Raw genomic sequence first — 27955 nt, forward strand, 5'->3', positions numbered from 1 at the left:
ATACACTTAAAATTATGTATTTATACTCATTTTTAGTTGTGGAAAATTATTAGGTTTGATGGGATATAAGAATTCTTTTACATAAAAATTTTGTCTTACAATTTAAAAAGTATTGAAGCCTAGTTTTTACATAAAACTTGGTTTTATATAAAAATGTGGCTGAGAAAATGTTAGCTTAAATATCTTTAAAAATTATCAAATGCAAGGGTCAATATTTGTCCTTATAATAGAAATATTACACATGTGCTTGTATGAACTGTCAGTATATAAGTATGTACATAATACATTTATTTCTCAAGAGTGTTTTTCAGAGTAGTCTTTTAAAAAAAGAAAGTGAACATAAGTATTCTGTGGGACTACATTCAAAGATTTATAGATTTTGGAAAGAAACAGCTTATCTCCTATACAATATATATATATATATATATATATTTTCAGGACAAAAGCAAACATTATAAAAAGTATAAAAATAGGTAAAAAGATACAAGTACAATAATAATTTGGTTGGAATTTCAAAGGTGCTTTTTTCTCTTCTCTTTCCCCTTTACCTCAAAAGTTATAAATACTTTTGAAGCAGCATGTATTGTTGCACTTTTGATTTGTTGTTGTACAGTTAACGAACTTGAGAGTCTGGATGACTGGTGATCATCTATTTGGCCTTCCCATTCTTTTGTTTCTTCTTCTTTGATTAGTAAAGGTTTTCCTAAGGTTTGGCCAACAAGGTTACAGACTTCTTGAGCTTTGCGCCACGCATTCTCAACAGCAACAAGACAGGCTTGCCGTCTTAGGAATTAAATGGAGAGATTATTAATATGACACTCAATGAAATGTAGCACTGGATAGTTTTGTTTAAAGAATATCTTAAAGATGTGCTTAAACTTACCGAAGATTCTCAACAGAATCTGGAGTATGATAGAACTGGGGTGGGCTGATGACAACAGAGCTATCTAGCTTTTCAACAAGAAAGTTACAAATATTTTGCATTTTTCCAAATTCAGTAAATGTAATGCAGACCTGTAAATGAAATGACACGATATTATTTTCATGTCTGATGTACTGTTTCAAGATTTTCTCTACATCTAAGTAAAAAAGTATAGCCAGACGATGAGGTCATTTTATAGTATGTAACAGATTTTTAAAAGCCTATTTGATACTTGTAACTAAATTATTTTGTTCTTTAAGATTTTTGCTTTTGAATTTTCAAATTTATCTAATATTGTCTTGAACATTAAAAAATTTATATTTTAAACCAGGGATTTTTAAATGAAATTGGAGGAGTTTCCCTTAAATCTCACTACTTGGCTAAATTTTAATCCTGATAACTAGACATGATTCCTTTGTCTGGTCAATGCCCTTAGCTTCCTGATTAGTAGTAATTATGTCATACTTCACTGCTGTCATTGAGAAATGTTTCTTCTTCCAATAGTTCTGTTCAGATCCATATGTGGAAGCTAATGTATTTCACTCTGTCTTCTGCCTTTAAATATGTGGAAGCAGTCCTTATATTTGGCAATACTTTAAAACCGGTCTGTAAACTCTTCAATGAAGAGAACTAAACCTTGTCTTCTTTTTTTTAAGAGAGATAAGATCTTGCTACGTTGCCCAGGCTGGAGTGCACTGGCACAATCATAGCTCACTGCAGCCTCAAACTCCCGGGTTCAAGCGATCCTCCTACCTCAGCCTTCCAAGTTGGAAGGGCTACAGGCATGCACCACCAAGCCCAGCTAATTAAAAACAATTTTTTTGTAGAGGTGGAGTCTCACTATGTTCCCCAAGCTGGTCTCAAACTCCTGGCCTCAAGCAATCCTCCCACCTCAGTGGTTGTAGGCATAAGCCACCACACCCAGCCTAAACCTTCTGTTCTAAAGAACTCTTACACAATCTCAATATGCAAAACAAAAAGTACAGATATTAGAGAATAAGCTGGAGTAGCAAAGACAGATATAAGATAACCTCGCCTTATACAATGCAGAACATCTGTCTTTATTCATATATATATATACACACACACACATACATACATACATACATACATATTTTTTTTTTTAAGACAGGGTCTCTTTCTGTTTTCCTGGCTGGAGTGCAGTGGTGTGATCATGCGCTCACTGCAGCCTCAACCCCCGGGTTCAGATGATCCTCCTGCCTCAGCCCCCTGAGTAGCTGGACTACAGGAACGTGCCACCATGCCTAGTGAATTCTATTACTTTTGAAAAAAGTATAGCACTTTGTAACCACCATAACAAAAATTTAGACCTGTTCCAACACCCCTAAAAATTATCTCAAGTAACTCCTTTATCAGTTCCTTCCCCAGTTCCTAAACTCTGGCAACTACTGATACATTCTCCACTGTTAAAGATTTGCCTTTTTCAGAATGTCATATACATGGAAGCATACAGTATGTAATCTTTGAGACTACTTCTTTCATTTAGCATAATATATTTACAATTCATCCACATTGTTGCATAATAGTTTTTGTTCCTTTTATGCTGAACAGTATTCGTTATATGATCTAATCACAGGTTTTTTTTTTTTTTTTTTTCCATTTAGGTTGCTTCCAGTTTGGGGCTATTATAAATAAAGATACTGCTTTTTCAAAGTAGTTCTAGATCCTTTGTATTTCCAAATATATTTTGTAATCAGTTTTTGTCAATTTCTATTTTTTGAAAAGCTGGCTGAGATTTTGATTAGGATTGTATAGATTAATTTAGGGAGAACTGATATCTGGAATAGTGAATCTTCCAAACCATGAACAAGAAATGTTTCTCCACTAATTTAGGTCCTCTTTAATTTCTCTCAGCAATGCTTTGCAGTGTTTAGCATACAGGTCTTTCACATCTTCATAACAGATTTATCTCTATGCATTTTACATTTTTTGATGCTTACTAGTTCTAATAGCTTTTTTTGTAGATTCTATCAGATTTTCTACAAAAATGGTCATGTTGTCCATGAATTAAGATAGTTTTACTTCTTCCTTTCCACTCTGGATGTCTTTCATTCTTTTTCAAGCACAATGGCGAAAGCAGACATGAACGAAGACATCTTTGTCTTGTAGGCACAAAGCATTCAGTGTTTCACCATTAAGTATGACAGCTGTAGGTTTTCATGGATTCCTCTTATCAGTTTAAGGAAAATCTCTACTGTTCTTATTTTACTGATAATTTTTACTAGGAATAAATAATAGATTTTGTTAAGTGCTTCTTCTGTATCTATTGAGAAGATCATGTGATTTTTTTTCAGTTTGTTAATATAGTGAATTAGATTGACCAATTTCTCAGTGTTAACCAACGTGAGATACACCACACTTGGTCATTATGTATTAATATTATTCTTTATACTTGCATGTAAAGGATACATGTGTGTGTGCAGTGTGTATGCGTGCATGTGTATAAATCATTAAATTTGGCTAAAATTTAGTTTATGATTTTTGCACATGTTTATGATGGATATTGGTCTGTAATTTTCTTTGCTTGTAGTGGTATTTTTCTGGTTATCTTCTGACCTCAAAGAATAAGCTAGGAAGTATTTCTTCCTTTTCAGTTTTCTGGAAGAATTTGTATAGAATTGGCAAGATTTCTTCCTTACACACTTTCTAGTTTCCTTTTCAATTTCTTTTTTGACACATGAGTTACTGAAAAGTATGTTTTTAAAATTCAGCATATTTGAGGGATTTTCCTGAGACCCTTCTATTAGTGGTTTTTAATTTAATTACACTGTAGTCAGTGAACTTTGTATGATTCAAATCCTTTTTTTTTTGAGATGGAGTCTCGCTCAGTCACCCAGGCTGGAGTGCAATGCCATGGCATGATCTCGGCTCACTGCAATCTCTACCTCCCGGGTTCAAGTGATTCTCCCGTCTTAGCCTCCCGAGTAGCTGGGATTACAGATGTGCATCACCATGCCCAGCTAATTTTTGTATTTCTGTAGAGACGGGGTTTCACCATGTTGGCCAGGCTGGTCTTGACCTCAGGTGATCTGCCCACCTCGGCCTCCCAAACTGCTGGGATTATAGGTGTGAGCCACTGTGCCTGTCCAAATACTTGTATATGACACAGAATATGGTCTATGTCAGCAAATGTTCAATGTGCACTTGAAAGGAATGTGTAGGCTGCTGTTTTTGGAGTGTTCTATATATGTCAAGCAGGTCAAATTGGTTGACAGTGTGATTCAATCTGATATATTCTTATTGATTTTCTGCCTATGGTTTTATCAACTTGAAAACGGGGGTATTGAAATCTATAAAAACTGTAGATTTATTTCTTTGTAGTTCTATCACTTTTGCCTTAAGTACTTTGAAGCTTTATTATATGTATAAATATCTAGTGCTGTATGTCCTCTTGATTGACTTTTATCGTTTTGAAATGACCGTCTTTATCTGTGAAAGTCTTTGCTCTGAAATCTACTTTGATTACTATAGCCACTCCAGCTTTCTTTTATGTTAGCATGACATATCTTTCTCCATCCCATTACTTTTAACCGATACATGTCTTCATATTTAAAGTACACTTCTCTCAGGCAGCATGTAAGTGGAGTCAACTTTTTAAATACAACTTAAAATATCTGTATTTTAATGAAGGTATGTGGACCATTTACATTTAATGTGACTATTGATATGGTTAAATATAAACCTGTGGTCTTGTTATTTCACTTTTACTCATTTTCTGTTTTCTTTTTGATATTTTTATTATATTATTTCATAGCTTTCATTGACTTATTAGCTGTAACTCCATTATTTTAGTGTTTGCTTTGGATTTACAGAATACATTTTTAAGTTATTACAATCTACCATCAAGAGCTAGAATACCATTTCACATACACCTTTATAACATTGTACTTCTGTTCTTCCCTTTCTGACCTTTGTGCTATTGTTGTTATATATTTTATTTTTATGTATGTTATAATCCCCGTAGTTTATCATTATCATTTATTTAGTCAGTTATCCTTTTTTTTTTTTTTTTTGGAGACACAGTCTCGCTCTGTTGCCCAGGCTGGAGTGCAGTGATGTGATCTCGGCTCACTGCAACCTCCGCCTCCTGGGTTCGAGCAATTCTCCTGCCTCAGCCTCCCAAGTACCTGGGACTACAGGTGTGAACCACCATGCCTGGCTAAGTTTTGCACTTTTAGTAGAGACGGGGTTATGCCATGTTGGCCAGGCTGGTTTTGAACTCCTGACGTCAGATGATCCACCTGCCTCGGCCTCCCAAAGTGCTGGGATTACAGACGTGAGCCACTGCACCCAGTCTAGTCAGTTATCTTTTATATAAATATAGAGATTTCTAAAGAGATTTATGTTAAGAAAAACCCACGTAGTGTAAATTCCTATTTCTTTCTGGTATCATTCTTTCCTGCTTAAATGATGTCATTTAAATTTCTCATAGTATAGGTCTACAGGTAATGAATTCTTTCAGCTTACTGGAAAAGTCTCTGGTCTTTGTTTTTGAGCACTACTTTTGCTGGATACATTAATAGAAACTCGTGGTTGTGAGATATATATATATACACCTTTTAGTCATTTAAAGATGTGGCACAACTGTCTCCTTGCTTGCACTGTTTTCAACGAGAAATCTGTTGTCTTATCTTTGTTCCTTTGTAGATAATACGTCTTTTTTCCCCTCCTCTGGCTGTTTTAAGATTTATCACTGGTTTTGAGCAATGTGATTATAATGTGTATTGGTGCATTTTTTTTTTTTAATTTATTGTGCTTACGGTTAGTTGAACTTTTTGACTCTGTAGGTTTATAATTCTCATCAAGTTTGGAGATTTTTGGGTCATAATTTTTCCAAGTATTTTTCTTGTCCCCCACTTTCCTCTGCAATGGGACTTCAATTATATGTACAATAGGCTATTTGACGTTGTCCTATATTTTATTAACTCATTTTTATGTCTTTCTTTTCTGTGTTTCATTATGGATAGTTTTTATTGCTACATTTTCAGGTTCACTAAGCATGTCTTGTATAAGGTCTAATTTGCTGTTAATCCTATTGAGTGTATTTATTATCTCATACACTGTAGTTTTCATCTCTGGAAATTCAGTTTTTTTTTTTTTTAATATCTTGCACACCCCTCCTTAATTTTTGAGCATGTGAATTACAGTCAAAATAACTTTTAATGACTATGTCTTTTAATTCTAACATCTGTGTCACTCCTGAGTTGGTCTGATTTTTCTCCTTATTATGAGCTTTACTTCTCTGCTATTTTACAGACTGGAAATATAGGTAAACCAAATTAAGATAAAATTTCATAGAAATAAATGTAAAATCCCGCAGTTCACACTGAAATAACAGTAACAAAGTATAAGATGAAAGAAATATGATTTAAAGGTAGCACATGATAAAGACACTTTTATTGGTTATAATTATTATGACTATAAGCTGAATTGAGGGACCAATGTGATGCAAATGCCAAAAAGTTAATTCAATCTTGCATGTGTTATTAGAAATAAATATTCTAGAATAAGGGAGATAGTCAACTTTCTCTAGTTTAGACTGGCCAAATCATAAGCAGAACAATGTAGTTGTAGATGGTTTAGAATGAAACTGGCTAACTAAAGAAAGAGTTTGTTACATAAGAAATGGCCAAACAGGATTCTTACCCTGGAAAAGAAAAAAGTAGCATCAATATCAAAATGAACTTCAAGTATATATATTAAGGAAGAAGTATTTACCTTGTTTTGTTTCTTCTTACAGAGGTACACTAACAGATGGCTACTAGTGAGACAATTTTGGCTTAATGTTTCAAAGATTCTGTACCGATCAGATGTCTGAAATGGAATGAGTCTTATATATTCCTGCCTATATATGTATAAAATATTTCACAATAAAAATAAATATTTAAAAAAGATTGAATGGAATAATATATGGAAAATGCTTAACACATAGCAGGCATGCAAGGAAAAGGAGGGGGAAAGAAGAGGGAGAAAACTATATGAGAATTACACTACTACTTTTTCTACCTGATACACAGTATTGAATACCTATTATTTCCCAGGATTAAAAAATTCCTCTAGGCTGGGCACGGTGGCTCATGCCTGTAATCCCAACACTTTGGGAGGCAGAGGCAGGCGGATTGCCTGAGGCCAGGAGTTTGAGACAAGCCTGGCCAACATGGTGAAACCCTGTCTCTACTAAAAATACAAAAATTAGTCAGGTGTGGTGGCAGAAGCCTGTAATCCGAGTTACTCGGGAGGCTGAGGCAGGAGAATCGCTTGAACCTGGGAGATGGAGGCTGCAGTGAGACAAGATCACGCCATTGCACTCCAGCCTGGGTGACAAGAGTGAGACTTCGTCTCAAAAAAAAAAAAAAAGGTCCTCTAAACACTAAGGTTATAACATGAAAATAATGTAAAAAGTGGAAAGAGTACTCGTATAGGAATCCCAGAGTTAGGATTTTAATCCAACCCTCCTTCCCACCTCCAGTCATTCACCTACCATTAAAGTCATCACTTAGAAACTCTCTTTTAAAATTAAATCAACAGTCAGTGTTTGTATTATTATGATTTTTTACAGCTGAACAATAGAGTGTACTATGATCGCATTTCTTTTCTTCTAGTCTTCATTGAACTCCTGGGAATTAATAATCACTTCATTTTTATTTGTTTGCTTTCTTAGCTGTACATGTCCTTCAAACCCTCTGACAAGAGCTGTAATATTCAAACAAATAGGTCAAATTAATTTGGTAATCTGAGTTCCTTTATTTTTTTCTTGGAGACATTTTACTGAAGCCTTAGTCCTCCTGTCCCCTGAATCTGGGGATATTCCTTTGCCATTACCTGGGAACTCCTGTTTTTCTATTTCTTGGTTTACTTCCTCATGTATGGTAGGGAAATGTTTTGAGACCTTGTATGCAGGAGTGATGTTTCACATTTTTAACATCTTTAAGAGGGCATTAATCCATCAGATCCTGGTGAAATAAAGAACAATGTGACAGTTCTGGTCAGCCCTGTCTGCTTGTCCTTGTATTACCTTCTCCTTTATTGTTTTTTGGATGGGTAAGGATTTCTAGATTAGACATTGTTTTCTCTCAGAATTGGAAGATGTTGTTGTCTTGCCTTTTAGTTACTAGCTTCCAGTGTTGACAATGAGAGGTCCAACTGCTGTTCAGATTTCTGACCCTTAATTTGGAACTATTTTTCTTTCTCTAGAACTTTTGGGGTCCTTTTATTCCTGGGGTTCTAACATTTCCAATATGCTTTGATGAGTTTGTTGTTGTTGTTGTTCATTGTGTTGGGCACCCACTAGGTCCACTGAATATGGAAATTCAAATCTTGCATTTTAGTAAATTTTGGAGAAATTTTTTTGATTATTTTATTCTCTTTCACTCTGTGCTCTCTTTTTGGACTTTTTTTTTTTTTTTAATTATACTTTAAGTTCTGAGATACATGTGCAGAACATGCAGGTTTGTTACATACACATACCATGGTGGTTTGCTGCAACCATCAACTTGTCATCTACATTAGGTATTTCTCCTAATGCTATCCCTCCTCTAGCCACCCCCACCCCCCTGACAGGCCCTGGTGTGTGATGTTCCCCTCCCTGTGTCCATGTGTTCTCATTGTTCAACTCCTACTTATGAGTGAGAACATGCAGTGTTTGATTTCCTGTTCCTGTGTTAGTTTGCTGAGAATGATGGTTTCCAGCTTCAACCATGTCCCTGCAAAGAACATGAATGCATCCTTTTTTATGGCTGCATAGTATTCCATGGTGTATATGTGCCACATTTTCTTTATCCAGTTTATCATTCATGGGCATTTGGGTTGGTTTCCAGTCTTTGCTATTGTAAATAGTGCCACAACAAACATACATGTGCATGTGTCTTTATAGTAGAATGATTTATAATCCTTTGGGTATATATCCAGTAATGAGATTGCTGGGTCAAATGGTATTTCAGGTTTTAGATCCTTGAGGAATTGCCAGACTGTCTTCCAAAATGGTTGAACTAATTTACCCTCCTACCAACAGTGTAAAAGCGTTCCTATTTTTCCACATCCTCTCCAGCATCTGTTGTTTCCTGACTTTTTAAAGATCGCCATTCTAACTGGCGTGAGATGGTATCTCATTGTGGTTTTGATTTGCATTTCTCTAATGACCAGTGATGATGAGCCTTTTTTCATGTTTGCGGGCCACATAAATGTCTTCTTTTGAGAAGTGTTCATATCCTCCACCCACTTTGATGGTTTTTTTTTTTAAATAAATTTGTTTAAGTTCCTTGTAGATTCTGGATATTATCCCTTTGTCAGATGGATAGAATGCAAAATTTTTCTCCCATTCTGTAGGTTGCCTGTTCACTCTGATGATGGTTTCTTTTGCTGTGCAGAAGCTCTTCAGTTTAATTAGATCCCATATGTCAATTGTGGCTTTTGTTGCAATTGCTTTTGTTGTTTTAGTCATGAAGTCTTTGCCCCTGCCTATGTCCTGAATGGTATTGCCTAGGTTTTCTTCTAGGGTTTATATGGTTTTAGGTTTTACACTTAAGTGTTTAATCCATCTTGAGTTTAACATTTTTATCTTTGAAACAAAGATAAGCGGCATGGTAGGTGGAAGGTAGATAAAGAATTTCATGCCTTTTGGAATGAAATTTTCGGATATTATGTCAAAAGTAATGTTCTACTGTCTGATATTTCTTTGTTTTTTTTTTTTTTTTTGAGACAGAGTCTCACTCTGTTGCCCAGGCTGCAGTGCAGTGGCATGATCTTGACTCACTGGAACCTCTGCCTCCTGGGCTCAAGCTATCCTCCCACCCCAGCTTCCTGAGTAGATAGGTCTACAGGTGCCTGTCGTCACATCTACCAAATTATTGTATTTTTTTGTAGAGACAGGGTTTTAACATGTCACCCAGGTTGGTCTGGAGCTCCTAGGCTCAAGCAATCCACCCACCTCAGCCTCTCAAAGTGCTGGGATTACAGCCTTGAGCCATTGTGTCTGGCCTCATCTATTCTTTAAAAAAAATTTATTTAGGGCAGGCTGGGTGGCTCATGTCTGTAGCCCCAGCACTTTGGGAGGTCGAGGCAGATAGGTCACTTGAAGTCAGGAGTTTGAGACCAGCCTGGCCAACATGGTGAAACCCCGTCTCTACTATAAATACAAAAATTAGCCAGGTACCTGTAATCCCAGCAACTCCAGAGGCTGAGGCAGGAGAATCACTTGAACCTGGGAGGCAGAGGTTGCAGTGAGCTGAGATCATGCCACAGCACTCCAGCCTGGGCGACAGAGTGAGACTCAGTCTCAAAAAAAAAAAACTGGAGCCGTACTGAGGTGTAATTTATATATAAAAACTGCACATACTTAGAATATACAATTTGATGAGTTTGGACATACGCATATGATATCACATACCTGTGATATCACTATAATCAAGACAATAAATGCATCTATCACCTCCAAAATTTTCCTTGTGTTCTTTGCTTTGTGCATGTGTATGATAAAAGCATAACATGAGATCTACCCTCTTAACAAATTTTTAAGTGCACAACACTGTGTTAACTGTAGGCACTATGCTGTATAGCCCATATCTATAATTTATTCGTCTGCATAACTGTAACTTTATACCCATTGAATAAGAAATCCCATTTCCCCTTCCCTCCATTCTTTGGCAACCAGCTTCTATTTTTTGCTTCTGTGATTTGATTATTTTAGACTCCTCATGTAAGTGGAATAATCCAGTATTTATCATTCTGTTACTGACATTTCTCTTAACATACTGTCTTGCAGGCACAGCAATGTTGCAAATGGTAGGAGTTCCCTTTTTTTTTTTGAGGCCAAATAATATTTCATTGTATGTATATAACATTTTCTTTATCCATTTATCTGTCTATGAACATTTGGGTTGCTTCCATATCTTGGCTGTTGTGAATAATGCTACAATGAACACGCAAGTACAGTTATTTCTTCCAGATCCTGATGTCAGTTCTTTTGGATACACATCCAGGAGTGGGATTGCTGAATCATATGGTAGTTCTATTTTTAATTTTTTGAGGAACCTGTATACTGTTTTTCATAATGGTTACACCATCATACATTCCCACCTGCAGTGCACAAGCGTTCTAATTTTTCCGCTTTCTCATCAACACTGTCTTCTGTTTTTTTTTTTTTTTTTTTTTTTTCTGAGACGGAGTCCTGCTCTGTCGCCCAGGCTGCAGTGCAGTGGCGTTATCTTGGCTCATTGCAACCTCCACCTCCCGGGTTCTAGTGATTTTTCTGCCTCAGCCTCCCAAGTAGCTGGGATTACAGGTGCCCACCACCACACCTGGCTAATTTTTTTGTATTTTTAGTAGAGATGGGGTTTCCTGACCTCGTGATCCGCCCACCTCGATCTCCCAAAGTGCTGGGATTACAGGCATGAACCACCGTGACCAGCCAATCTTCTGCTTTTTTGATAATAGCCATTCTAATAGGTGTGAGGTTATAGCTCAATATAGTTTTGATTTGTATGTCTCAAGTAATTAGTGATGCTGAACACCTTTTTTTATACCTTTTGTCCATCTGTATGTCTTCTTTTGATAAATGTCTATTCAAGTCCTTGGTTCATTTTTAAAATCAGGTTATTTGCTTTTCTTCACTTGAGTTGTAGGAGTCTACCAACCATCTAATCTCCTTCCATATATTTAACAGTACTTAAGAATACTGGTATGTGTTATACAGCAGGTTTTAGTGTTTGCTAAATCCATAGCCATAAAGCCACACATTGTTATTAATGTTGGTACATTTTGTATTTTGTGATCCCAATACTCTGGTTCCCACTGACTGCTGGTGCTGACCTAAGGGCAATCATGTATTGGACTGTGTGATATGATATAAATTCTGGCTACCTGGAATCCCTATAGAAAATATAATCAGATTATCTCTTAAGAAATCTGAATATAAAACATTAAAAAGGTAAGTAAAGTAGAAGGAAGAGGAGCAGAGTTTAGCCAAACTCTTATTTAGTCATGTTTTAAAACAAAGCAGCTCTAATGCTCTCTTTCTGCATCTGAAAGGTCAGTTCCTAGAACTCAGTGGTTTCAAACACGTTCCAGTTTTCCATGAAGCCTGGCTATGTAGTTTCTGGGACTGTTTTCTTTTTCCAATTATTCCCTTGGTTCCTTCTTAATAAATCTACTTAACTAAGATAACTTGCTCCTATTTATATTCATTACAATCTGAAGTACTAACAGGTAATAATTACTGGAGGAGTACTATAACATACTACCAGCTTTTAACCTCTGTAATTTGGATCAGACTGCTCTTCATACTGTTTTGAAAGGCATTTTTCAGTTCCTACTACTACAAAATAAGTTTTGCCAAGTGGATCCCCAAAATCATAACGAGTCATTTAAAAATTCCTTGACACAGTAAAATTTTAAGTGGAGAAATCACAAAATGATTGCAGGAAGCATTGGGGCAACAAACAGAATATTGTGGAAGTTGCTTCTCAAGAGATAAGAACCCAGGGTTCTAATTTCTAATCTAATTCTTGTTATATGACCTTTGAGATATCTGGGCCTAAGTGATTTGAACCTAAGGTCAGCTCTTTAAAGTCAGAAAACCAGTGTATTGTCTGCCTGAAGACAGAAACAGGTGATGGAGATATTTTCTACTTCAAAAGACAAAGATTCTCTCATTTGATATACAAGATTTCAATATAACTCCACTCTCTGTTTCCTGTTACAAGGAAGTAACATGGACTAGGCACATACTCCAAAATGTTTGGAATCAGAAACAGCAGTCCTTTAACCTAACCACCACTAGAACACACTCTGATTTCACAAAATCCTGGCCATCGAATCTTTAAATATAAGTAAAAAGTATAGGCAGCTGTAGGAACTAAATGTCATTAATCGAGTGTACTGAAAATAGTTTTATTTTTTAATTTGTATAAAGGTTAAAGGGTTTTCATTTTAAACAATATTTATCACAATACAGTAAAATTGCACTGAAAAACAAAAGACTGCTGAGAAGTATTTCAAATCCTTTAGGTTATGACTTTGTTTATTTGCTTTTTATCTAAAAAGAGATTTCTGTAGTGTTACCTGCACATTAGATGATAGTACTAAAATTTTATTTAGCGGCAATTAACTGCTATTTCCCACTTGCTGTTTTTATTCCATTTTAAACTATTTCTTTTAAATCTCACTAAATTTATATAAAAACTGAAATAGATATATAACACCAACATGATTTTGAGAAAAATAATCTTCTATCAATATCATGAGAAGCATTTTCACCATTCCAGTTCAAGAATAAAAATAAATGTCTCCACAAAATCATGCTGCTTCCAATTATTTGTTAAGATAAGTACATACCTCTGCTTCCATGTGATAAGCATTTTCCACTCTCCTAAAATCCTTTGTCACAGTGATATTTTCTGCCTGAAACAGAAAAAGTCCAAAAATATGATTACTAAACATCTGACGCAATTACACTAAAACATAAATTAGAAACCTACACTAATTAAAATCAGAAAAACGTAAAGTATGCAAAAAGAACTCTGCCTGATGTTTTAAAACTTTCCTAAAAGTGACATAAAATGAATTCAGAAATCTATAAATGTTTGCTTAAAATTTCATGTCACTTTTTTAATAATTTATATTAGCCTGTAATGAAAGTATGAAGTTAGGGTGATATATATATGAGCAATTGTTTGCACATAAAGCATACTTAATGTTGAGTGTCAGCATTTTAAAAAATATTTAATTTACAAATATTTTAATACAAAATTACCAAATATGTATTATGTGCAACTCTGGGCAAGTTACTCAATACTCAATTTTTTGAGCCTTAGGTTCCACATTTATAAAATCAGGTTAATACCATGTATATCACACAACATCGTTTTGCAGATTTAATGAGAAGTTGTATATCAAGTAGTTGGCATAGAGAAGGCACTCACCAAAAGTTGAGACTATACCACTATGATATAAATATTTATTGAAACATCTAACCTGAGCCATTTTGGTTTTAAAAAAGTAGTATTAATACTTATATATTCTCAGGAAAAATACAAGGCATATAATTCTGACAAAAAAGTTGAATTTCTTATTTGCTTTCCAAAAGGGTTTTTAAATTCAGTGACTAAAATCTTCAGCTACTCTCATTCCTTGGGGACAAGCAAAACTTGTATTTTATGTAATTTTTTTGTACTTTTCAAAATATATGTTAAATCAATATACAATTATGCCAAGTAATTTAATTATGTTATTTGAAGAAGACAAGGTTGCATCTAAATTTTAAGATATAAACTAATTACAAGCAGTTTATGTTATCCAGAAAAATTCTTAAAAGTTTTAACCTAAGTTAAAAGCTTTGACTCAAGTTCCAAATATCACTCTGATGTCAGTCAGTCCCATGAAAATATTAGTGCAACATTTTTATTATGAAAGTAATACCTACTCATTGTGGAAAATTTAGAATACAGGTTAAGTACAAAACAGTACAGTAGTTCTCCCTTGTCTACAGGGGATAACTTCCAAGAGATACCTGGAACTTAATATCATTTTCCAGTAATTTAGGACACTCCCTGCCCCCATCACCTTAAGCAGTTATGTCACTCATTTGTAAGAACTGGGTTCATTTGTCAAGAGAATAAATTTTATCCTGGGATTGATCCTGTGATAGGTTCTTTGATGACTTTTTCCCCCAGTTTACATACATCAAGCTTCACTATTTGTGATTTACAGCTCTGTGAGGTTTGACAAATGCATAAAGTCATGTATGTACCACTCCAGTACCATAAAGAATAGTTCTTTCACCTTAAAAATCCAGCAGATACCTGAAACCACAGATAGTATCCAACCTTATGTATAATATTTTTTTTCTGCTCTGATAACCCAGACAACTACAAGTGACTAATGGGTAGGTAGCATATACAGCATGGAAACACTGAACAAGTTATGATTCACATCCCCTGGTGGGACAGAGCAGGACACAGAGATTTCATCACGCTACTCAGAATGGTGTACAGTTTTAAACTTATGGATTATTTCTGGAATTTTACATTTAATATTTTCAGACCAAGACTGACTGCAAGAATTAGGGGTCTGTACTATACATATTGCTTGTAATCATTTTTTCACTTGATTAACATGAAACTTTTTGTCATTTAATATTTTATGACATGTAAACATACATCATAAAACATGTCTCATTTTTCACTTTTCTGCAACTTCACTTGATGAACTTCTGATTGAAAAATTATGAGAAATAATTTTATGAAAGGTAACTGGAAAGCAAAGTATCTTTTATTGCTATCTTTGTTTTTAATAGTGTTTTTTAAATAAAAGTACATGCTAATCAAAGAAAATCTAATACTAGCGAAAATAACCAAAAAGTAGTAGTATTCTCAAATCCCATTACTGTTAATATTTTAGTAAACATTTTAATAAACCACCAATGCATATAAACGTATCTAGATCTATATACAGACTTTTTCATAAATAAAATTATACTGTACATTTTTTTCTTAACTACTGATTGACAGAGTCTTGCTTTGCTGCCCAGGCTGCAGAGTAGTGGTACAAGTATGTCTCACTGTAATCTTGAATCCCTGAGCTCAAGTGATCTTCCTGTCTCAGCCTCCTGAGTAGCTAGGAGGATGCCCGGATTTTCTAAAAATTTTTTGTAGAGCTAGGATCTTGCTATGTTGATAGGGTGGTCTCAAATTCCTGGCCTCAAATGATCCTCCCACCTTAGCCTCTCAAAGTGCCGGGATTACAGGTATGAGCCACCACACTTGGCCTGAACTTTTTAAAATAAACTTTTAATTTTGGAATAATTTAAAATTTATGGAGAAGTTACCAAGATAGTACAGAGTTCCCATCTACCTCAGTTTCAGACTTCTCTGATGTTAATACTATAGTATATCTGTCTAAACTAAAAAGCCAACATTAGCAGATTACCATTAACTAAACTCCAAACTTTATTTGGACTTCACCAGTTTTTCTATTAAATGTGCTTTTTACTACTACAGGATCGAATCCATGATACTGTATTGCATTAATTCATCAAGTCTCCTTAGTCTCCTCTGGTCTCTTGACAGTTTCTCAGTCTTCCCTTGCTTTTCATGACTTTGGAAGTTTTGGTCATGTATTTTGCAGAATGTCCCTCATTTTGACATTGATGTTTTCTCATGATTAGACTAGGGTTATAAATTTTAGGAAAGAATACTGTAGAGGTGAAATGCCTTTTTAATCACAACACATCAGGCAGTACATGGTATCCACATGATACTGCTCAAGACACTAATACTGGTCACTTGGGTAAAGTAGTGTTTGCCAGTTTCTGCCACTGTAAAGTTACTATTTTCCCCTTTCCATACTGGAAGCATGTCACTAAGTGTAGCCGACACTCACTCAATAAATACTACTTTGTTTATTTTGTTGTTCAATTGTTCTAGCTTTGGCCATTGGCACTTCTTTCAGCTTGGCTCCTTTATCTGTTTGAGATACCCCTTTCCTTTACTTGTTGAGCACTTTCTTACTTTCTGTTACAATATATTACAGTTATGTAGTTTCCCTGTCCCAGTCCTAGAATAAGCCATTTCTCCAAGAAGCATAGTACCTTTTCTTTTTATGTAGAACCAAGATCTGAATGCTGAGACTGCTCACTGCTATTGGGGTGTCATTCCTTCCAGGCTCTCTCAGTGGACAGAGCTAGGGTATGTATATATATATATACATAGACATATATATATGTCTATGTGTGTGTATATATATGCACACACATAAAATTTTTCCATCTGTACAATATACAAAGTTAAAGATGCATTCACACTGATGATTTCAATTCTAATCCTGAATCACAGAATTCATTTTAACCTTCCATTTTTATCTGTAACTTCCCTCTCTGAGAGTGAGAAACCTGGCTCCCACCATCCGCTATCCACTTATTTGTTTAACCCCAGTATACATGTAAAGCAGTTTCAGACTTGTTAACAAATACCCCTTTGGAAAACATATTTACCAACTAGAGCATAGAGTTTTTGTATCTTTATTCTTCATCCTTATAATTTCCAGTCAAAACACCATTTTCCAGTAATTTAGGACACTCTCTGCCCCCATCACCTTAAGCAGTTATGTCACTCATTTGTAAGAACTGGGTTCATTTGTCAAGAGAATAAATTTTATCCTGGGATTGATCCTGTGACAGGCTCTTTGATGCCTTTTTCCCCCAGTTTACATACATCAAGCTTCACTATTTGTGATTTACAGCTCTGTGAGGTTTGACAAATGCATAAAGTCATGTATGTACCACTCCAGTACCATAAAGAATAGTTCTTTCACCTTAAAAATTTCTCCATGCATCTCTTTTAGTCAACCACTTCGCCCTCCAACAGATTGTTAACCACGAATCTATTTTCGGTCCCCATAGTATTGCTCTTCTCCAGGAGATCATATGAATAGAATCAAAAAATTCAAAGCTTTTGGGTCTGGCTTCTTTCACTGACTAATATGCAGCTAAGATTCACTCACATTGTTTTGTGAATCAATTCTTACTCCTTTTTATTGCTGAATAATATTCTTTTGCTTAGATGTACCAGAGTTTTTTAAATCCATTCCACTGCTGAAAGACATCTTGGCTGCTTCCAGTTTTAGAAGTTATTAATACAGCTGCTATAAACATTTGTGTACAGATTCTTATATGTACTTAAGTTTTCAATTCACTTTGGCAAATTATCCTAGAATGCTGACTTCTATGGTAAGTCTAATTTAACTTTATAAGAAACTGTAAGACTACCTTCCAAAGTGGCCATATAATTTTGCAATCTCACCAGCAATGAATGAGAATTCCTGTTGCTCTGCATCCTTCCCAGCATTTGGCATCAGTGTTACCATTCTAATAGGTACACAGTAGTATTTCATTGTGGTTTATTTTCCATTTCCCTAATGACAAGTAATGTTGAGTATATTTTCACTTGCCATCTGCATAAGTTCCTTGGTGAAGTGTCTGTTAAGATCTTTTGTGCATTTTTATTGAGCTGTTTGTTACTGCTGAATTGAGTTCTATATATGTGCTTGATACAAGTCTTTTATCAGCTATGTAATTTACAAATGTCTTCTCCCAGTCTATAGACTGATTTTTCATTTTCTTAACAGATACAAGTCCTTTATCAGCTATGTAATTTACAAATATTTTCTCCCAGTCTGTAGATTGACTTTTCATTTTCTTAACAATGTTTTTCACAAGTGAGTTTTTAATGGTGATAAAATACAATTTATCTTTTTCTTTGATTCATGGACTGCGCTTTTTGGCAATACAGGTTGAGCATCCTAAATGTGAAAATCCAAAATTCAACAATCTCCAAAATTCAAAACTTTTTTTTAGCACCAACATGATGCTCAAAGAAAATGCTCCTTGGAGCATTTCGAATTTTAGATTTTTGGATTTGGGATATTCAGCCATTAAGTATATAATACAAATATTCCAAAATAAAAATCTGAAATCTGAAACATTTCTGGTCCCAACATTTCAGATAAGGGATACTCAACCTCTGTATCTAAAAACTCATCTTCAATCCCAAGGTCACATAGATTTTCTCCTTTTCTTTTTTCTAGAAGTTTTGTGTTTTACTGTTGGGAAAGGCAATCTCATGCTATAGTCTTTTGAGCTACACTAAACTGCCCAGGAATGGGCCGTGGCCCTGGAACACTTGGTTACTAAGAGATAAAGTATCTTTCAGAGCTTGTGCTGGGCTTGTTTCCTGGTATGGGAATACCTTCCCCATTTCAGACTCAATATGTACTTTTTTGTTCTACTTTTCAAAGGTTGTATGTCATATGACACCTGGCCAACCTCACACTACTATATCTGTACCCTATAGGAAGGGGACTGAGTCCTTCTGTTGCAGCACAAGAGATGTGCATCCTGGTCAACTGCTCCTGCATTAGCTTCTGGGAAGGAGTTGCTGGTCATGGGGGACTGAAACCTACTACTGACTCTGATCTTACTCTTGTCTTTTCTCTACATAAGTAAGGTTTGTTCCATCCAGTGCTTGACTGCATTGTTTTCTTGGTGACTCTCATATTAAGATGCAGTCGGCAGAAGTGCTTGGACTTCTATCCTGATAACAGGCAACAGATGCTACATGTGCAATATTGACCAATTTTGAACAAAGTTTTGTATAAGGTGTGAGGTGACTGTGGAGGTCCATTTTTTTTTTTTTTTTTTGCATATAGACATTTGACTGTTACAGCAACATTTGTTAAAAAGACTCCTTACTTTACTGAATTGCTTCTACACTCCTATTGTTTTTCTCTCTGAAAAACAATCTTAGAACCAGTAAAATACTTATTCATTTTAGTCCAGTGACTTTTATTTTTTAAAAATTTTTATTATTATACTTTAAGTTCCAGGGTACATGTGCACAACGTGTAGGTTACATATGTATACATGTGACATGTTGGTGTGTTGCACTCATTTACTCGTCATTTACATTAGGTATATCTCCTAATGCTATCCCTCCCCACTCCCCTCACCCAATGACAGGCCCCGGTGTGTGATGTTCCCCATCATGTGTACAAGTGTTCTCATTGTTCAACTCCCACCTACGAGAGGGAACATGTGGTGGCTGGTTTTGTGTCCTTGTGATAGTTTGCTGAGAATGATGGTTTCCAGTTTCATCCGTGTCCCTACAAAAGATATGAACTCATCCTTTTCTTTGGCTGCATAGTATTCCAGGGTGTATATGTGCCACATTTTCTTAATCCAGTCTATCTTTGCTATTGTGAACAGTGCTGCAATAAACATATGTGTGCAAGTGTCTTTATAGCAGCATGATTTATAATCCTTTGGGTATATCCCCAGTAATGGGATGGCTGGGTCAAATGGTATTTCTAGTTCTAGATCCTTGAGGAATCGCCACACTGTTTTCCAAAATGGTTGAACTAGTTTACAGTCAACAGTGTAAAAGTGTCCCTGTTTCTCCACATCCTCTCCAGCACCTCGTTTCCTGACTTTTTAATGATTGCCATTCTAACCAGTGTGAGATGGTATCTCATTGTGGTTTTGATTTGCATTTCTCTGATGACCAGTGATGATGAGCATTTTTTCACGTGTCTGTTGGCTGCACAAATGTCTTCTTTCGAGAAGTGTCTGTTCATACCGTTTGCCCACTTTTTGATGGGGTTGTTTGATTTTTTCTTGTAAATTTGTTTAACTTCTTTGTAGATTCTGGATATTAGCTGTTTGTCAGATGGGTAGATTGCAAAAATTTTCTCCCATTCTGTAGGTTGCCTATTCACTCTGATGATAGTTTCTTTTGCTGTGCAGAAGCTCTTTAGTTTAACTAGATCCCATTTGTCAATTTTTGCTTTTGTTGCCATTGCTTTTGGTGTTTTAGTCATGAAACTATTGCCTAGGTTTTCTTCTAAGGTTTTTATGGTTTTAGGTCTAAGATTTAAGTCTTTAATCCATCTTGAATTAATTTTGAATTAATTAGTAGTATAGTTCGAAGTAATGAGGGGAGAACTTGCCCTACAAATGTTTTATGAAGATAATAATTTAAACAGAGTCATACTGACACAGGACCATAACAAGGATCAAATGAACTAATTAATTCTGTAACTAATTCAAGAACATTTGAAGATTACAAATAGCAATAACCAGTAATATTTCAAAGCAGTAGGTAAAACAAGGAATACGGAATCCTCATATCATATATCCTTCCCCTACTCCCTCTGAGCAGTAACTATGTGATTCAGGGTAAGCCATAACAGGTCTAAACTATTTAGGATGATCACATCTGATTTACTACAGGATTAGGTTAAAAGACGGACAGAAATCCAAATCTAAACTAATTGGTCTGGCATTTCTCTGGCCACAAAAATAAGCTTAGGTTGTCTATTTAGAGTAAACTGTAGTATTTTTAAAAATAAATGTGGTTGCAGGAAACAAAGACTATTATTTTTCTTTTTAAGCCACAGTGTAAGATGTAAGGCTTGGGAATGTTGCAGCCATTTTAGTGTAATGCAGGAAGACGAAGGTAAAGCCAAGAGAACTACATCAAAGTATACAGAACCTTGACAATGAAAGCCCATATTACATCTTGACTTTTCAATTATGCAAAGCAAGGTTCTTGCATGTGTAGTAAGGGAAAGACAGATTTCAGTAAATGGTGTCAGTACAGTTACTTACCTATGTCATGAGAAAAAAAAAACTCTTATCCTTATACCAAAATAAATTCCAAGCACAGCACACATATCTAATGTACTACAAAGGTTCCTTAAGAGACCAGGAAATATTAGTTAATAGTTCTAGAAGGCTAGGTGTGGTGGCTCATGCCTGGCATTCCAGTGCTTCAGGAGGGCAAGGTGGGAGGATTGATTGAGGCCAGGAGTTTGAGACCAGCCTGGACAACACAGGAAGACCCTGTCTCTACAAAAAATAAAAAAAATAGCTGGGCATGGAGGTGTGTGCCTGTAGTCTGAGCTATTTGGGAGGCTGAGGTGGGAGGACAGCTTGAGTCCTGGAGTTTTAGGCTATAGTGAACAATGATAATATCACCCTACTCCATACTGGGCAACAGAGTGAGACTTTGTGTTTAAAAAAAAAAAAAGTTATATAGCTTTATGCTTGAGAAGAACCCAACACACCCAATAAACATTATATACAAAGGTAGAAAAAATACAGAAAAAAATTAATGACTTTGGCTAAACAAAAGTTTAAGATTTTGAATGTTCAATACTATAAAATAAGTTATACAGCAAATAAAAATCTGAGAAAAATTTTTGCAATATATGACAGGTTATTTACAATCTTTTTTTTTTTATTGAGACAGAGTTTCACTCTGTTGCCCAGGCTGGAGTGCAGTGGCGTGATCTCAGCTCACTGCCACCTCTGCCTCCTGGGCTCAAGTGATTCTCCTGCCACAGCTTCCTGAGTAGCTGAGATACAGGTGCCCACCACCATGCCTGGCTAAATTTTATATTTTTAGTAGAAACAGGGATTCTTCATGTTAGCCAGGCTGGCCTTGAACTCCTGACGTCACATAATCTGCCTGCCTCAGTCTCCCAAAGTGCTGGGATTACAGGCAAGAGCCATCGTGCCCGGCCAGGTTATTTATAATCTTAATTTTAAGGTTCTTATAAATGTAGTAAGGTAAAGACAATATAAAAATGGGCAAAATATTGTGAACTAGAAATCTGTATTTAAAAAGTTTAAGTTCAAATGATAAAGAAATAATAAATGACAGTATCAATTTTTGGACTATTAAGTTGGCAAAATTACAGAAGAAAATAATGCCTACTGTGCCAAGTGAAGGTGTAAACATATATTTTTAGAATACATTTTTTCATAAGCCTTCAAATATACATAATCCAGGAATTAATGTCCAAAGAATATTACTAGTTGAGGATCCCTAATCCGAAAAACCAAAATGCTCCAAAATCTTAAACTTTTTGAGTGCCAACATGACACTCAAAGGAAACTGGAGCATTTTGAATTTTGGATTTCCAGAATTACAAATATTCCACTGGTACATATAAAATACAAATATTCCCAGATCCACAACTTCTGAAATCCAAAACATTTCCAGTAAAGCATTTTGGATGGGATGCTCAACCTGTAATTACAGACATGTATAAATACGTAGCTTACAAGGACATTCATGTTGTGACCATTTTCAAAAATGAAAAACTTCATCCAATGTCTATGTTCAATTTGTTGCCACTACTTCTTAATTTGGGTGCCTCTAGAAACAGATCCTAAGACAAAAATTTGCATACAGTTAATTTTGAAGGTGATCCCAAAAAACACCACTAACAGAGTGGGATGCAAGACAGATAAGGAAAGAAAGGCACTAAAGGATGTGTTGTCAAGCAAATTACCACTGTGGTCAACTCAAATTTAATCCTGCAGAGAAACTCTAGGAACCAGGGTGGAACACATACCTCAGAATTATCCTACCCCAAGGGGTGAAGATGCTGGGGTCTCTTTCCATTCATTTCCCTCAGTCATTCTAGTTCCACATTAGCCTTCAGATGAAGGCTGGTGGGGCTGGGGGAGAGGACTTTAATTCCCTGGCATTACACTCTGGCCCCATTTGCAGAGTGGATTCTGGAAGCCAGGGAAAGTTTTCAGGCAAAGAATTTACAAATGTTGTCAGATGGAAGCTGGGCCTGCATGCACACAAATGTGAAATGCCAAAGGATGTAAGCAGTGGTATCAATAGCATCAGCGACATCTTCCCTGCCTAACACCTCAATTACGCACTCTCAAGAGAATAAAGAAGCAACATCCTGTAGTAGTTAAGAGCATGGACCCTAAGGTTAAAATTCTGCCACTTCTTGGCTATGACCGTGGGCAAGCAACCTGCCAACAATCACCCTGGTCCTCGGAGTTCTCATCTACAAGCAGCCTTATCCTCATGTCCCAATCACCTCCTAAAAGCCTCCTCCAAATGCCATCATACTTGGGATTAGGTTTCAACATATAAATTTTGGGGGGACACAAACATTTAGTCCATTGCAAGAACTATATGTCTTGATATGTCATGATACAAGATAAGTTCTCTTCTGCTGCTCCTGTGGAATACCTCCTACTGGGTGTCATGGTGGCTGAGGTGGTCTGTTGTGAAGCAAAAAGGAGAAAAGGGGTCTCTTTTTTAGCTGCACTCTGTTAGAGGAATCTTACAGTAGTTTTGGTGATACTGCAATGGGTTAAAGGGGTTAAACACTCCCTTCAGCATTTACTCCTAGTCCTCTCTTGCACTAGAACTTACATATGCATCCTGAATGACAGAAGCACTTTTGTGAAGGGAGGACCAGACATTGTGAGGTCATTTTATGCCTATAGTAGGAGAAAGGAGAAAATAAAAGGGAAGCAGAGATATCAGGGTAATTCTTGGTAGCATTCACTATATACCAAATCTACTAGCTCCTTGATCTTGGACGCCCAGCTTCCAGGACTGTAAGATATAAATTTCTGTTGTTTACAAGCTACCCAGTCTATGGTTTTTCATTACAGCAAACCAAACAAACTAAGTCAATATTAAGTGTTGTTTAAAAATGAACAATGGGCCAGGTGCAGTGGCTCATACCTGCAATCCCAGCACTTTGGGAGGCCGAGGCAGGGGATCAGTTGAGGTCAGGAGTTCGAGACCAGCCTGGCCAATATGGTGAAACCCCATCTCTACTAAAAATACAAAAATTAGCCAGGTGTGGTGGAAGGCACCTGTAATCCCAGCTACTTGGGAGGCTGAGGCAGAAGAATCGCTTGAACCTGGGAGGTGGAGGTTGCAGTGAGCCTAGACCGCCTCCATTGTACTCCAGTATGGGCGACAAGAGTGAAAATCCATCTTAAAACAAAAACAAAAACAAAAACAAAAATGAACAATGAAAAGAAAGGCTTAATGTTTGTTGGTTGAATGAGTAAATATTGCTTAAAACTTTAAAACACTTTTCAATGAAAACCACATAGCTGAATAATTTGTTCATTTATTGTTTCATTGTTTCTTTTATTCATTCAGAAGGTATCTTCTGAGTACACATTATGTGAAGTGTATGGACCATAACTCATACAGGCAAAAAAAGAACAAATGGTCTTGGCTCTGGAGAAGTTTAGAATATGGATGACAGACAAGTAAATTAAGAATTATGATACAGGATAAGTTTTTATTACAAGTATAGGGAGTGAAGTGTTGCATGGTAGGGATTACTGTTACATTAGGAAAGGAATGCCAAGAAGGTGAATTTGGGCTGATTTTTTTTTTTTTTTTTTTGAGACAGGGTCTCATTCCATAGCTCAGGCTTGAGCTAATTCCTAAAGAAAATACAATAGAGGGGAGGAAGATATGATAGGAAATGAGGATAGAGAGTCAGGCTCTTTTTGCATTTTTTTTTTTTTTTTGAGATGGAGTTTCACTCTTGTTGCCCAGGCTGGAGTGCAATGGTACGATCTCAGCTCACTGCAACCTCCACCTCGTGGGTTCAAGCAATTCTCCTGCCTCAGTCTCACAAGTAACTGGGATTACAGGCATGCACCACCATGCCCGGCTAATTCTGGTATTTTTAGTAGAGACGGGGTTTCACCACATTAATCAGGCTGGTCTTGAACTCCTGATCTCAGGTGATGTGCCCTTCTTGGCCTCCCAAAGTGCTGGGATTACAGGCATAAGCCACCTTCAGCTCCATCTTTTAAGCAAAGGAGTTTGGATTATGAGGAGCCCTTTAAGCAGGGAAGTGATGTTTATAAACCTTACAGCTCAGAATTCTAAAGTTTAAAATGAATAAGGACTTTGTGAAGACCCATAATTCATCCTGAAAATATAAATGCTATTTTGCATTCTCTCCTGAACAAATTATCTACATGACTTCTTTCATCAATTAGCAGAGATAATTGGGAGGTTACTGTCCTTCTTATGTATTGAATTGAACACTGAATCTTAATATAATTACTCTAAGTTGGACTTAGTAATTTATTTACTTACTTATTTATTTGAGAGAGTCTCTGTCGCCCAAGCTGGAGTGCAGTGGTGCCATCTCGGCTCACTGAAACCTTCACCTCCTGGGTTCAAGAGATTCTCCTGCCTCAGTCACCCTAGTAGCTGGGATTACAGGAGTGTGCCACCATGGCCAGCTGATTTTTGTATTTTTACTAGAGATGGGGTTTTGCCATGTTGACCAGGCTGGTCTTGAACTCCTGGCCTCAAGTGATCCACTTGACTTGGCCTCCCAAAGTGTTGGCAATACAGGCATGAGACACCATGCCCAGCCTATGCTGTTTCATAGTCATGTGAGCTCCATTTTTATTTTATGTAAATAACTTAAAAACTTGTTATCTTATTCAACTACAGCACTAGTAGCAGTTTTTTAAAATGATTTTTCTACATATTAAACCCACTTTACTCACATTATTTATAATTATTTGTATTTTTCTAAATTGTAAAATCATTTGAAGAAATCTTGTCCATATGACTTTGTAATAACTCATATGTTTGTATTATAAAGGCAATGCAAATATCTTTTCTTGTTAAAAATAAGGACTTGCTTTTTCAGGGTATGGCATTTCTTGCAATAGACTGGAAGTAACAATGTCTGCACTTATACCAATTCAATGTTATCCTGGATAAGTCACATCTGTGGCCTTTGGGGTCCTACTCTGTAAAATGAGAAAACTGAAATAGTTCATCTCTATGATTTCTAATTTTCTTTCATTCTAATTATCAGCAGAATTGGAAGCAACTTACATTCTGGTTTCAGGAATACATGAGTTCAAATATTGCTCTACCTAAAGTTCACAGCATTGTTTAGTCTCTTTAAATCTGGAAAACGGGGATATTAAAACACGCCTAACAGTGCTATTGTGTGGATTAAATGATGGCTTCAATTTTTTTTTCTTTCCTTAGGAGTAGGCTTAAGGTAAGATTTGCTTAGTGATTTGTCTCATGGACATCTCCGTTAAAAGTATTTCATGGCCGGGCGCGGTGGCTCAAGCCTGTAATCCCAGCACTTTGGGAGGCCGAGACGGGCGGATCACGAGGTCAGGAGATCGAGACCATCCTGGCTAACACGGTGAAACCCCGTCTCTACTAAAATATACAAAAAATTAGCCGGGCGAGATGGCGGGCGCCTGTAGTCCCAGCTACTCGGGAGGCTGAGGCGAGAGAATGGCGTAAACCCGGGAGGCGGAGCTTGCAGTGAGCTGAGATCCGGCCACTGCACTCCAGCCTGGGCGACAGAGCGAGACTCCGTCTCAAAAAAAAAAAAAAAAAAAAAAAAAAAAAAGTATTTCATATATGTGGTATCCACAATACTGGCTTGACTTTTTCTTTTAAGTTAAACCTAAGAAGGCTGAAGAAATTTTGGGGGAATCATTACAAAATGAAAATCATTATAAAATGAAAATGGACGCAACTTCTTCCCCACTCCCCAACGTTACTGTTTGCGGAACATACTCAAGAACCATTCCATGCAAAGTTTTACATGATCGGAAGGAAGCAGGTCGTGCTCTTCACTTGCCAATTCCATGGTGTGGAATAAAAACAAAACAAAACAAAACAAAACATTTAGTGTCCAGCACTCCACTTGGGCAAATATTTACAACTAACATTTCAAGTTTTACCATTTCATCACTTCAAATTTAAAACAAAATCACTGAAGCAAATATCGCCTGATAAAAACCTACCCAATTTGCATTCTTTCATTTTTAATTTGCCTGAGGCCAATAATTACCTTCGTCTAGGAGAAGAATGGTTCAAATATTCACTCTGCCAGGTCCTGGCGTCCCGGAATACCTTTGCGACAAAGACGTCCTAAACGCTCCAGACCCTCCACATTTTCCTTCCCCTCTAGAGTGGGCCGTGGGGCCCGACCATCTGCCAACCCTTTTGTGTCGTCTGGCTCGCATTTCCTCCCCCGCGGAGATCTCACCTGCACGCCTTGCTGCTGGAGGCTCTGCGTGATGTAATCTAGACGGCGACAAACGCTCTTTTTGGCCTCGGCCGCCGCCTCCTTGGTGCTGCTCACTCGCATCACCACCTGCGCCTGGTCCGGGCCCCCAGACAGTTCTGAGGTTCCGCTTACGTGCACCTCGCGGGTAGCAGTTTGGGCTTGTGTTGAGGACAGCGGGTGGCGGAGGCCGGGTAGCGTCTCTCCGCCTGAGACCAGGTTGTTCGCCGGGCCCCTGTCAGCCCAGGGAACCAGTTCCACAAACACCCGGGTCGGAGGGGTCTTTTGCAGAGACATTGCGATGGCAGCTCAGTTTCCATAGTAACTACCGGCTGACGGCGGCCGAAGGGGCCAATGCGCGCCAGGGCTTGGCTGTGCACCGCGCAAAGTATGCCGGGATGGCTGTGGAGGCCGCGGAGTTTGTGGCGGGCGCAAGCTACGCCTTGTTGATCTTGCCGCATCTTTTTTACTAGGTGTCGGCTGAGTGAGTAGCTACGGTTTTTAACATGTTTACCTTACGGCCTTCAAAAAATGTTAGCGGGCTTTCTCTGTGGCCTCCTCCGTGAGCCCTGGCCTTTCTCGCAACTCCTTGGCCTCCCACCCGCG

At 36.9% G+C, this 27955-nt stretch overlaps 1 protein-coding gene and 1 long non-coding RNA gene across 4 annotated transcripts in view; one reads left to right on the forward strand and one right to left on the reverse strand.

Annotated features, from left to right (window-relative positions):
- Window positions 1-262: 262 nt before the first annotated feature.
- IRAK1BP1 (interleukin 1 receptor associated kinase 1 binding protein 1) lies at window positions 263-27741 on the reverse strand. Its single transcript, XM_033235593.1, has 4 exons — window positions 27332-27741; window positions 13274-13339; window positions 884-1014; window positions 263-783 (listed from the first exon to the last, which is right to left on the reverse strand). The coding sequence occupies exons 1-4, from the start codon at window positions 27644-27646 to the stop codon at window positions 513-515; spliced, it is 783 nt and encodes a 260-aa protein (XP_033091484.1). The 5' UTR covers window positions 27647-27741; the 3' UTR covers window positions 263-512.
- Window positions 27733-27955, forward strand: part of LOC117097589 — a 78732-nt gene continuing 78509 nt past the window's right edge. Inside the window, exon 1 of one of the 3 annotated variants that reach the window (XR_004442997.1) lies at window positions 27733-27833. This is a non-coding gene — a long non-coding RNA (uncharacterized LOC117097589). The remainder of the gene's footprint in view (window positions 27834-27955) is intronic. The other 2 variants (XR_004442999.1, XR_004442998.1) reach the window with 2 other exon arrangements.

The sequence above is a fragment of the Trachypithecus francoisi genome, unplaced genomic scaffold (genome assembly GCF_009764315.1).
Source record: "Trachypithecus francoisi isolate TF-2019V2 unplaced genomic scaffold, Tfra_2.0 Lachesis_group15, whole genome shotgun sequence".
Classification (NCBI taxonomy): Eukaryota; Metazoa; Chordata; class Mammalia; order Primates; family Cercopithecidae; genus Trachypithecus; species Trachypithecus francoisi.

Bases quoted from the DNA above. Each gene is read 5' to 3' on its own strand.
- IRAK1BP1 (XM_033235593.1), bottom strand. From the start codon at position 27,646: ATGTCTCTGCAAAAGACCCCTCCGACCCGGGTGTTTGTGGAACTGGTT. The intron at 13,340-27,331 runs GTGAGATCTCCG...TTTCTGTTTCAG, and splicing joins TCCAGCAGCAAGGCGTGCAG to GCAGAAAATATCACTGTGAC. The intron at 1,015-13,273 runs GTATGTACTTAT...TTTCATTTACAG, and splicing joins CTTATCACATGGAAGCAGAG to GTCTGCATTACATTTACTGA.